The 12,852-nt window shown below is 51.7% G+C and overlaps 1 protein-coding gene across 3 annotated transcripts in view; it reads right to left on the bottom strand.

The window, feature by feature from the left end:
• Positions 1 to 4,568: 4,568 nt before the first annotated feature.
• Positions 4,569 to 12,852, bottom strand: part of KIFC1 (kinesin family member C1) — a 74,432-nt gene continuing 66,148 nt past the window's right edge. For 2 of the 3 annotated variants that reach the window (XM_030197197.1, XM_030197198.1), the window contains exons 13-17: positions 12,517 to 12,655; positions 5,646 to 5,785; positions 5,185 to 5,258; positions 5,011 to 5,086; positions 4,569 to 4,894 (exon numbers count right to left, since the gene is read on the bottom strand). In XM_030197197.1, the coding sequence (XP_030053057.1) occupies positions 4,850 to 4,894; positions 5,011 to 5,086; positions 5,185 to 5,258; positions 5,646 to 5,785; positions 12,517 to 12,655 (474 nt within the window). In that variant the 3' untranslated portion in view covers positions 4,569 to 4,849. The remainder of the gene's footprint in view (positions 4,895 to 5,010; positions 5,087 to 5,184; positions 5,259 to 5,645; positions 5,786 to 12,516; positions 12,656 to 12,852) is intronic. The other variant, XM_030197195.1, reaches the window with a different exon arrangement.

Below are 12,852 nucleotides of genomic sequence, written 5' to 3'. Positions count from 1 at the left end.
TAGCCTGGGCCGCAGGCTGTCGGGAAGGAGGATTGTACCTACGCTTACCAGAAGCATAGGGACCAGTCTTCCTTCCCCCGAAAAATCTTCTACCTGTAGAGGTAGATGCTGAAGGCTGCCGGCGGGAGAACTTGTCGAATGCGGTGTCCCGCTGGTGGAGAGACTCTACCACCTGCTCGACTTTTTCCCCAAAAATGTTGTCCGCACGGCAAGGCGAGTCCGCAATCCGCTGCTGGAGTCTATTCTCCAGGTCGGCGGCACGCAGCCATGAGAGCCTGCGCATCACCACACCTTGAACAGCGGCCCTGGACGCAATATCAAAAGTGTCATAAACTCCTCTGGCCAGGAATTTTCTGCACGCCTTCAGCTGCCTGACCACCTCCTGAAAAGGCTTGGCTTGCTCAGGGGGAAGAGCATCAACCAAGCCCGCCAACTGCCGCACATTGTTCCGCATGTGTATGCTCGTGTAGAGCTGGTAAGACTGGATCTTGGCCACGAGCATAGAAGAATGGTAGGCCTTCCTCCCAAAGGAGTCTAAGGTTCTAGGGTCTTTGCCCGGGGGCGCCGAAGCATGCTCCCTAGAACTCTTAGCCTTCTTTAGGGCCAAATCCACAACTCCAGAGTCATGAGGCAACTGAGTGCGCATCAGCTCTGGGTCCCCATGGATCCGGTACTGGGACTCGATCTTCTTGGGAATGTGGGGATTACTTAATGGCTTGGTCCAGTTCGCAAGCAATGTCTTTTTCAGGACATGATGCAAGGGAACAGTGGACGCTTCCTTAGGTGGAGAAGGATAGTCCAGGAGCTCAAACATTTCAGCCCTGGGCTCGTCCTCCACAACCACCGGGAAGGGGATGGCCGTAGACATCTCCCGGACAAAGGAAGCGAAAGACAGACTCTCAGGAGGAGAAAGCTGCCTTTCAGGAGAGGGAGTGGGATCAGAAGGAAGACCCTCAGACTCCTCGTCAGAGAAATATCTGGGGTCCTCTTCGTCCTCCCACGAGGCCTCACCCTCGGTGTCAGACACAAGTTCACGGACCTGTGTCTGCAACCTCGCCCGGCTCGACTCCGTGGAGCCACGTCCACGATGGGGGCGTCGAGAGGTAGACTCCCTCGCCCGCATCGGCGAAGCTCCCTCCGCCGACGTAGTCGGGGAGCCTTCCTGGGAGGTGGCCACGGTCGGCACCGCACGCGGTACCGACGTCGGGGACCTCAACCTGGGCGATGGACCAGCCGGCGCCACGCTCGACGGTACCGGAGGCGCAAGCACCGCCGGTACCGGAGGGGTAGGGCGCAACAGCTCTCCCAGAATCTCTGGGAGAACGGCCCGGAGGCTCTCGTTCAGAGTGGCTGCAGAAAAAGGCTGAGAGGTCGATGCAGGCGTCGACGTCAGAACCTGTTCCGGGCGAGGAGGCTGTTCCGGGCTGTCCAGAGTGGAGCGCATCGACACCTCCTGAACAGAGGGTGAGCGGTCCTCTCGGTGCCGATGCCTGCTGGGTGCCGAATCCCTCGGCGACCCAGAGCTCTCGGTGCCGACACGGGGAGGAGACCGGTGTCGATGCTTCTTCGACTTCTTCCGAAGCATGTCACCGGAGCTCCCCGGCACAGACAAGGAGGACGTAGAATCCATCCGTCGCTTCCTCGGGGCCAAGACCGAAGAGGGTCGATCCCGGGGGGGCTGTACCGCAGGAGCCCTCAGGGTAGGAGACCCACCCGAAGGCTCACCGCCACCAGCAGGGGAATGGACAGCCCTCACCTGCACTCCTGACGATGCACCTCCGTCCGACGACATCAGCAGACGAAGTCTCGGTACCACCGACGTCGATGCAGTCGCCCGATGCCTCGGCGCCGATGCAGAGGTCCGATGCCTCGATGCAGTCGATGGAGCGGCAGCCAAGGAAGATGGTCCGGACGCTGACGACGTCGATGCACTCGATGCCTCCGGTGCCGATGTCGACGAAGAGCCCGAGAACAAAACGTTCCACTGGGCTAATCTCGCTACCTGAGTCCGCCTTTGTAACAGGGAACACAGACTGCAGTTCTGAGGGCGGTGCTGGGCCCCTAGACACTGAAGACACGCAGAGTGCCTATCAGTGAGCGAGATTACCCGGGCGCACTGGGTGCACTTCTTGAAGCCGCTGGAAGGCTTCGATGTCATGGGCGGAAAAATCACGCCGGCGAAATCAAAGGCCGAAATGGCGAAAATTGAAGCACCAAAATTTAAAGGGAGAAAAATCTCGACCGAGGCCAAACTAGGCCTACCCCGACAACGAAAGAAACTTACGGGGCAAAAGCTGTGAAAATTACGGGAAGGGCAGAAAACCCGAAAGGGTCTTTCGGAACACTTCCGGAGCGCTTCCCGAACTTTTTAAAAGAAAAACAAGGAAAAAACACGTCGAAAAGGACGCGCGAGGTCGACTCTCTGGGGCACGAACGGCGTAACACGACCGTACCGAGCGCGGACGAAAGAAGACTGGCCGGCTCGAGCCGGTTTCGGGCGGGAAGACGGCCGCGCATGCGCGGTGCGCATGGGCGCGCGAGGACTAGCAAAGGCCTTTGCTAGTAAACTTTCCGATGGAGGGGGCTGCCGAGGACGTCAACCCATCAGTGAGAACAAGCAGCCTGCTTGTCCTCGGAGAAGAGAGAATATAATTAAGCAGTTTTCTCCATAAAGAAAGCAAGCCTGCTCTCTAATTCTCCACACTATATTGTCTTTTCTGCCACAGTCTAACAGCTGAAAGAAAATATAACCCAGTAGTTGGCCATGTCAGACCCAGAACTGGGTTTTAAAAAGTGCCCAAAATGTACCTTACCCGATACCCATGACTTACATATGTGCAGCCTCAGTCAAACTCATAACGTAGAGACGTTTTTCAGAAGACTTTCAGCTCTCTATTCCCAATCACAACAGAATACAGCTACCTCATCTTTAGAAAGAGGCTAAAAACCTCTCTCTTCCCAAAGACTGATTCATAGCAATCCATCATGAATTCTACCTCCTAGTATCATCCATTATCCTTTCCTTAATGTCTCATACATTACACCAATGGTCCCTAATGTTTCTCATACCTCACACTAGCACTATTTACTTTTGTCTCACCTAGAATGTAAACCGCACTGAACCCTGGAAAGGGGATATTAGCAGTATACAAGAATTGAACATAATTTAAGATTACACTTCCACCCTCCCTTATCCCCGACATGAAAAACTGAAGGAACTTCTGAATGCTGTACATGGGTTCTCAACCTTTCTTCTGTTGTGACATACCTGACAGACAAAACTGTATATATCATTTCATTGTTACTATCAATGATGCAATGGAAATAGACAAGTGTGTGTGTGGGGGATGGGCCAGAGACCAACAATCTCCAGCTGGGGCTAGTAATAGAGATTTCGAGTACCTGACTTCCTTGTTCTCAGCTCTCTGACCTGCAACATGCAAGATTCTTAAAAACAGAAATGTGCAAGCGTCACATTTGGTCCCAACACACTGGTCTAGTATAATGTAATCCTGCAGCAGTCTGTCCATCTTACTACTACTATTTAACATTTCTATAGTGCTACAAGGCATTCTTAGCGCTATACACCACACATCTTACCTGGATAATGGAGCTAGGCAGAGTGATTATCATAAGCCAAGCAGGAGCCTCCTCTTACAGCTCTAGCTTCTCTTCTTCCCTCACCTGCAGCAGTAGGGAAGTGTAGATGAAATTCCAGGTCAGCAGGTAGAAAAGCTTGTAGAGCACCTCCAGCATGAGGATACTGAAGAAAAGGAGCAGGAAGACCAGGAAAGCTTAGGCTGCACCATACATGATCTGCCTCACCCAGGGCCCGGCTGCTGGGCTCTGTGTACTTAGAAAGCATGACAAATCGATCAGCTTCCTCTCTGTCACCAAGCAGCACTTGGCTGGGGTCTGTCCACTCATCATTACTATCCATGGCTATGGCTGTAGGAAAGACGCTGCGCAGATGTCCAAGTATAATGAGCAGATGTAGACGGGTGAAGGACAACACAGCAGCAAGAAGATTATCAAGAGGCAGATCAGGCAAGTCCAATTTGTCCTTGTAGGACAAGAACTAGCCAGAGCTAATCCTTCAAAGCAAGGGTTCATAACCCTGTCCTTGGAACACGCCAAGCCAGTCTAGTTCTCAACATATCCACAATGAATATGTATAAGATAAATTTGCACACTCTGCCTCCATTGTCTGCAAATCTCTCATGCTTACTCATTTAAGTATCCTGAAAACCTGACTAGTGTGTGTTAACCCCTATGCCAAAATAATTTCCAAACACACCTGGGTAGTTGCCTATCCATGTTACATCTTATGAACTCCAGCAAGAAGCTGTTTGGCATAATGCAATTACTACAGCAAACAATAGTATATTTGAAGGACAAATCATAATCCACATTTCCTGGCTTAGGAGCGAGGTCCATTCCTGTTCTGTGCAAAACTATCCCATTTGGAGATACTGCCCCCAAAGTATCAATACAAACTAAAACCCACATCAGGATTATTTATTTGAATTTCCTAGGCCTCCTACAGAACAGAGACAACTGCAGTCATCCTTTCTCGAGGACTATAAAATTTCAATCAAAAGAACAAACAAAATTTTAAAAACACATGAATATATATTTGCAGAGCCAAGAATATACAGAGACCAGTGTTGAAATTAAAAGTGTAGCTAATACATCTCCTCCCCATTAGGATCCATAGGGTACTTCCAAGCTAACTTCATTGGCCAGTGGCAGATGATGCTGGACTCGGTGGAACCCTTAATCTAACCCACTGTGTCACAGCTTCTGTCCTCAAGAGCGATATGCAGTCACATAAAGCAGTCCTCACACTTCACTTCCTGTTCACTTGTGCTGTACCGACAACACATTCATTCACCTAGTAGATAGCAGAGATGTAAGAGTGAGTCAGGAACATAAATACAAAAATACAAATAAATGAATAAAAGGAATCAGTACCCATCACTTATCTTACACACAATTCTGTTAACTTACCTTACTGGCAAATCGCAGTGAGTTCAGAGACTCTGAGAAATTCTCACCCAGCGGTGAAATATTCACAAACATTAGCCTGTATGAACAAAAGATAGGAAAAACTGTCAGACAGCTCCCCCCAACATATTCCCCCCCCCAGAAGCAAGGACAGAAGACAGCATCCACGATACTCACATTTTAGAATTACCCCGCAGGCTGTTCTGAAGCAGGTATGTCAGTTTACTGTTCCGGTAAGGGATATGGGTGTCCTGTTTGAAATAAAACAACACTTGATTGCATGTTTTGAGACCAACAGTTTGTTCTTCAAACATGAAAACAAATTCATTTTCAAGAGTGCACAGAAACTGCAACAAAAAAATTTGAAAGAAGGGGCAAGGGTAAGGGAAGGAGACTTTATCCCAGAGGAGAGACATTTGTTCAGGTGCCATTATATCAAGCTAGAATTTCACATCTTCACTTAAGGCATTACAGGTTGCTTAGTCTGACTGCCTAACTGCACTTTTACAGCAGAGATACTTCAGGGTTTTCCTGATTTTAGATTTGATTACTCTCTATCCAAACAGGACTGTAGAAGGAAAATGGTTAAGAGGATATGAAAGTATTTACAAAGCATTCAGATCAGCCTGTAGGGTTACCTTGTTGGAGAGAGAGGTGATGACTAGGCCAAGGTTTGAAAGACTTGAGTTAATGGCTTGCGTTTCCTTCAGTCGATCACCCTTGGAGAGGGATTTATCCAGCCTCTCACTCCCAGCAAGATCTACCAGACTAAGGACAGCTGATGGAAGACAGAAGCACACAGATTAGTGACTAGAGCGAAAGCTACATACCTGTAGAAGGTATTTTCCGAGGACAGCATGCTGATTGTTCTCACGAATGGGTGATGTCCACGGCAGCCCCTTCAATCGGAGATCTTCTCTAGCAAAGACGTTTGCTAGCCCTCGCGTGCGCATGCACACCGCGCATGCGCGACCGTCTTCCCGGCCGAACTCGCTCATGTTCGTCAGTCCAGTAAATAACAAAGACAAGGGAAGACACAACTCCAAAGGGGAGGCGGGCAGGTTGGTGAGAACAATCAGCCTCCTGTCCTCTGAGAATACCTTCTACAGGTTTGTAGCTTTCTCTGAGGACAAGCAGGCTGCTTGTTCTCACGAATGGGGTATCCCTGGCCCCCAGGCTCACTCAAAACGACAAATATGGTCAATTGGGCCTCGCAACGGCAAGGACATAACTGAGATTGACCTAACATAGAGGCAGATGCAGCAACCAAACGTAAAAAAATCTAAATCGTTAAAGTCCCTAACGATTTTAAAATAACGAAAAATGCACCAAAAAAAAAAGTCACACATGCTGAGATCGGTATTGAAACGTACAATGTACCAAAGAATCACAATACACATCGTTAATCGGCCCCCAAATCATGCGCAGAGCAGCCAAGCGTTATGTTAGCTGCTCTGCGCATGCCACAAACAGTCAAAACACAGTCAAATCACAAGCACATGGCTCCCAAATCAAAATAAAAATAAAAAAAGGATCGGGAGGGGGCAAGGGCGCTCATCAGGAGCGTCCTGTACGGACGGCCTTGCCCCCCCCCCCCCGCTGCTCCCCACTTTCCGCCGCTCCCCCCACCCCGAAAAAGCAAAATTCAAGCAGCCCCTGCCCCCCTCCCTTCCTCACTACTCTCACCTCAGCTCCGCCTCCCGACATCCTCCGTCCTATGCCCCGCCCCCTTTTGGGGTCGTCGCCGCCATTCCCCTCCTCCATCGGGCCCCCCTCCCTCTTACCGGGCCCGTGCAGCGCCTCTCTCCTCTGTCCGAAGGCGCTGCACGGGCAAGAAGAAAGCCTGATGCCTGCCTTTGCCCAGCTTCGATGGCGCGTCTTTCTCCTGCTGGGCCCGCCCCTTTCTGACGTCGGTAACCTACGTAGGTTACTGACGTCAGACAGGGGCGGGCGCAGCAGGAGAAAGACGCGCCATCGCGAAGGCAGGCATCAGCTGATTCAGCTTTCTTCTTGCCCGTGCAGCGCCTTCGGACAGAGGAGAGAGGCGCTGCACGGGCCCGGTAAGAGGAAGGGGGGCCCGATGGAGGAGGGGAATGGCGGCGACGACCCCAAAAGGGGGCGGGGCACGGACGGAGGATGTCGGGAGGCGGAGCTGAGGTGAGAGAGTAGTGAGGAAGGGAGGGGGGCAGGGGCTTCTAGAAGTTTGCTTTTTCGGGGTGGGGGGAGCAGCGGAAAGTGGGGAGCAGCGGGGGGGGGGGGGGCAAGGCCGTCCGTACAGGACGCTCCTGATGAGCGCCCTTGCCCCCTCCCGATCCTTTTTTTATTTTTATTTTTTTATGTGTTTTCTGAGGTCCTTTGGACCAATCACAGCGCTTTTAGCTCTGCTAATGCGCTGGGATTGGCTCAAAGTTTGTTTATTTTTTCACTTAACACTTTTTCCTGGCACAGAGCTGTCCTAACGAGAGGTCCAGACCTCTCGTTAGTTTTCCTGCCTTTTTCCTGCGTAAAGGCAATCGGAAAAGGTTAGTGCATGTCGTTTCAATGGGGTTTTCACACTGATTGCTCATCTCCATTCCGTTTTCGTTAGCTGCTACTGTCGTCGGAAAATAGGCTTAAGTGCATGGAAAGGATAGGAAATTCTTCCCTGAGGGCTCATTTAACGATGAAAAACGTTTAGTGCATCTACCTCTTAACCAACTAACTGAGAGTGCAGCCTGGAACAGAATAAAAATGGGCCTAGGGGGGTGGAGTTGGATTCTAAACCCCGAACAGATTCTGAAGCACCGACTGCCCGAACCGACTGTCGCGTCGGGTATCCTGCTGAAGGCAGTAATGAGATGTGAATGTGTGGACAGATGACCATGTCGCAGCTTTGCAAATCTCTTTGATAGTGGCTGACTTCAAGTGGGCCACTGACGCTGCCATGGCTCTAACACTATGAGCCGTGACATGACCATCAAGAGTCAGCCCAGACTGGGCGTAAGCGAAGAAGATGCAATCTGCTAGCCAATTAGAAATGGTGCCACCAAGAAAATGACCTTCCAGGTCAAGTACTTCAGATGGATGAATTCAGTGACTCGAAAGGAGGTTTCATCAGCTGGGTGAGAACGACATTGAGATCCCATGACACTGTAGGAGGTTTGATGGGGGGCTTTGACAAAAGCAAACCTCTCATGAAGCGAACAACTAAAGGCTGTCCCGAGATCGGCTTACCTTCCACACGGTAATGGTATGCACTAATCGCACTAAGATGAACTCTTACAGAGTTGGTCTTAAGACCAGACTTGGACAAGTGCAGAAGGTATTCAAGCAGGGTCTGTGTAGGACAAGAGCGAGGATCTAGGGCCTTGCTGTCACACCAGACGGCAAACCTCCGCCATAGAAAGAAGTAACTCTTCTTAGTGGAATCTTTCCTGGAAGCAAGACTCTGGAGACACCCTCTGAGAGACCCAAGGAGGCGAAATAACATAGTAACATAGTAGATGACGGCAGAAAAAGACATGCACGGTCCATCCAGTCTGCCCAACAAGATAACTCATATGTGCTACTTTTTATGTATACCCTACTTTGATTTGTACCTGTGCTCTTCAGGGCACAGACCGTATAAGTCTGCCCAGCACTATCCCCGCCTCCCAACCACCAGCCCCGTCTCCCACCACCGGCTCTGGCACAGACCGGAGGTTGGGATGCAGAAGCGCCCCCTCGTTCTGAGTAATGAGGGTCAGAAAACACTCCAATCTCCACGGTTCTTCGGAAGACAATTCCAGAAGAAGAGGGAACCATATCTGACGCGGCCAAAAGGGAGCGATCAGGATCATGGTGCCTCAATCCTGCTTGAGTTTCAGCAAAGTCTTCCCCACCAAAGGTATGGGAGGATAAGCAGGACTACGTCCTCTAGGTCCCCAGCAGCTTGGTACCACTGAGACGCTAGGGTCCATTGAGCTGATCTCATGTGGAGGCGGGCCATGGGAGTCACACGCACTGTGGAGGCCATGTGGCCGAGCAATCTCAACATCTGCCGAGCTGTGATCTGTTGAGACGCTCATACCCAAGAAACAAGGGACAGAAGATTGTCGGTCCTCGCTTCCGGGAGGTAGGCACGAGCTGTCTGAGAATCCAGCAGAGCCCCTATGAATTCGAGTTGCTGAACAGGAAGAAGGTGAGACTTTGGATAATTTATCACAAACCCTAGTAGCTCCAGGAGTCGAATAGTCATCTGCATGGACTGAAGAGCTCCTGCCTTGGAGGTGTTCTTCACCAGCCAATCATCGAGGTAAGGGAACACGTGCACTCCCAATCTGCGTAGAGACGCTGCTACTACAGCCAGGCATTTTGTGAACACCCTGGGCGCGGAGGCGAGACCAACAGGTAGCAAACAATACTGAAAATGGCGTGTTCCCAGACGGAATCGAAGATACTGTCTGTGAGCTGGCAGTATCGGGATATGAGTGTAAGCATCCTTTACGTCCAGAGAGCATAGCCAATCGTTTTCCTGAATCATGGGAAGAAGGGTGCCCAGGGAAAGTATCCCGAACTGTTCTCGGACCAGATATTTGTTCAGGGCTCTTAGGTCTAGGATGGGACGCATCCCCCCTGTTTTCTTTTCCACAAGGAAGTACCTGGAATAGAATCGAAGATACTGTCTGTGAGGCTTTGAAACCAAATTGAGGGAGTATCCTAGCCGGACTATTTAAAGAACCCACTGGTCGGAGGTAATGACAGGCCACCTTTGGTGAAAAAATTTAACCCCCCCCCCCCCCCCCCCCCGACCGGCATATCGTCCGGCAAGGACACTTTGATTTCGGCTATGCTCTGCTTGAGCCAGTCAAAAGCCCGTCCCTTGCTTTTGCTGGGGAGCCGCAGGGGCCTGTTGAGTCGCACGCTGTTGATGGGAACGAGCGTGCTGGGGTTTGGCCTGGGCAGCAGGCTGACGAGAGGGAGGATTGTACCTACCGTTATTAGAAGAGTAGGTAACAGTCCTCCTTCCGCCATAAAAACGTCTACCAGTTGAGGTAGATGCTGAAGGCGCCCGGCGGGAGAATTTGTCGAATGCGGTGTCCCGCTGGTGGAGCTGCTCTACCCCGTTCGACCTTTTCACCAAAAATATTATCCCCCCGGCAAAGTGAATTCGCAATCCGCTGCTGAATCCTATTCTCTAAGTCGGAGGCACGCAGCCATGAGAGGCTGCGCATCATCACACCTTGAGCAACGGCCCTGGACGCGACATCAAAAGTATCGTAAACACCCCTGGCCAGGAATTTACGACACGCCTTCAGCTGCCTGGCCACCTGCTGAAAAAGCTTGGCTTGCTCAGAAGGGAGCTTATCCACCAAGTCCGCCAACTGCCGCACATTGTTCCGCATATGGATGCTCGTGTAGAGCTGGTAAGATTGGATTTTGGCTATGAGCATTGAGGAATGGTAGGCCTTCCTCCCAAAAGAATCCAAGGTTTTAGAGTCTCTGCCCGGGGGCGCCGAAGCATACTCCCTAGAACTCTTGACCTTCTTAAGGGCCAGATCCACAACCCCAGAGTCGTGAGGCAACCGAGTCCGCATCAACTCCGGGTCCCCATGGATCCGATACTGGGACTTGATCTTCTTGGGAATGTGGGGATTAGTTAGCGGTTTCGCCCAGTTCTCCAGCAGTGTCTTCTTGAAGACATGATGCATGGGTACTGTGGACGATTCCTTAGGTGGCGAAGGATAGTCCAAAAGCTCAAACATTTCAGCCCTTGGCTCATCCTCCGTAACCACAGGGAAGGGAATGGCCGTAGACATTTCCCGGACAAAGGCCGCGAAAGATAGACTCTCGGGAGGAGAACGCTGTCTTTCAGGAGAGGGAGTGGGATCAGAAGGAAGACTCCTCATCTGAGAAATATCTGATGTCTTCCTCCGCCTCCCACGAGGCCTCACCCTCGGTGTCCAACACCAGTTCATGAACTTCAGTCCGAAGCCGTGCCCACCTCGACTCCGTAGACACATGGCCACGGTGGGAACGTCGAGAAGCAGACTCCCACATCGGCGGCGATGAAGCTCCCTCCATCGATGTCGTCGGGGAGTCTGCCTGGGAGGCAGCCGAAGCAGGCACTGCAAGCGGTATCGGCATCGGAGACCTCACGACAAGCAAGGGGCCAGCTATCGCCTCACTCGACGGCACCGGTGGCGCAAGCACCCCCGGTACCGGAGAAGGGCGCAACAGCTCCTCCAAGATCCCTGGAAGGATGGCCCGGAGGCTCTCGCTTAGAGCGGCTGTAGAGGAAGGCTGGGAGTCCAGCACAGGCGACGAACTCAGAATCTGTCCGGGGCACGGAGGCGGTACCAGGCTGTCCAGGGTAGAGCGCATCGACACCTCCTGAATGGAGGGTGAGCAGTCCTCCTGGCGTCGATGCCTAGTGGGTGCCGAATCCCTTGGCGACCCAGAGCTCTCGGTACCATGACGGGAAGGTGACCGGTGCCGATGCTTCTTTGCCTTCACACGAAGCATGTCACCAGAACCTCCCGGTACCGACAAGGACGTCGAATCCAAGCGTCTCTTCCTCGGGGGCGGGTCCAAAGGTCGATCGGGGGGGGGGGGGGTGTACCGCAGGAGCCCTCGAGGCAGGGGGAGACCTGCTCGAGCGCTCACCGCCACCAGCAGAGGAATGGAAAGCCCTCACCTACACTCCTGACGAAGAGGCACCCTCCGACATCAGTACCAAAGATGATCTCGGTACCGTAGACGCTGGAGCACCGGTCGATGACCTCGGTACTGCAGACGTCGATGCACCGGCCGATGACCTCGATACTGTGACCGTCGAAACACCAGGTGAGGCCCCGAACAAAACGTTCCACTGGGCCAATCTCGCCACCCGAGTTCTTTTCTTCAACAGAAGACAGAGATTACAGGCCTGAGGACGGTGCCCAGCCCCCAGACACTGAAGGCACGAAGCGTGCCTATCAGTGAGCGAGATAACCCAGTTGCATTGGGTGCACTTTTTGAAGCCGCTGGGAGGCTTCGATGACATGGGCGGAAAAATCACGCCAGCGAAGTCAAAATCCGCAATGATGGCAAAGGGCACCAAAAAATAAGAAGGAAAAACCCGTATGGGCGGTCAACAGGGCTGCTTTCCAAAGCGAAAGGAAACTTGACGGGGAAAAACAAACTCGAAAATAAGGGTTTTCTTTTTTTTTTTTTTTTAAACAAACACACAACGCGATTAACTTTTGAAAAAAGACTTCCGAATAGGAAGAACGCGGCAAAAGCGCGAGGGTCTCCTCAGGGAACAGAACGAAAACACAGCCGTCCCGAGCCGCGGAAAAAAGAAGACTGACGAACACGAGCGAGTTCGGGCGGGAAGACGGTTGCGCATGCGCGGTGTGCGTGCACACGCGAGGGCTAGCAAACGTCTTTGCTAGAGAAGATCTCCGATTGAAGGGGCTGCCGTGGACATCACCCATTCGTGAGAACAAGCAGCCTGCTTGTCCTCGGAGAACATAAATTACAGTAAACATAGGAAAGCCAACCACTTACCATTAGTTTTTAAGTCTCGCATTTCATTCCTGCCCTCAATGCGCAGTTGAAAGATGCTGTGACTCCGAGAAGATCGATCATTCAGTGATGTTTTTGCTACTGAACGATTCATTTTTGCACTGTGCAACAATTTGTAAACCTGAGGAAGGAGATATTAGATTTATAAGAAATCTGCCTGGGCCAGCCCATTGCTGTGCACAGCCATGTGGGTAACTGGTTTGATTCATTAGCATAGCTTCTGCTCAGGGGAAAAACAATGTTTAAAGCCCACTGGGGAAGGAAGCCTCAGTCATCACAAAGGTGACACCTAGTGGCAGCGCTTGGAACACATTCCGG

The sequence above is a fragment of the Microcaecilia unicolor genome, chromosome 3, assembly GCF_901765095.1.
Source record: "Microcaecilia unicolor chromosome 3, aMicUni1.1, whole genome shotgun sequence".
In the NCBI taxonomy this organism is placed as follows: domain Eukaryota; kingdom Metazoa; phylum Chordata; class Amphibia; order Gymnophiona; family Siphonopidae; genus Microcaecilia; species Microcaecilia unicolor.
Note: the sequence above shows the minus strand (reverse complement) of the source record. Positions and strands in the feature narration are given on the sequence as shown.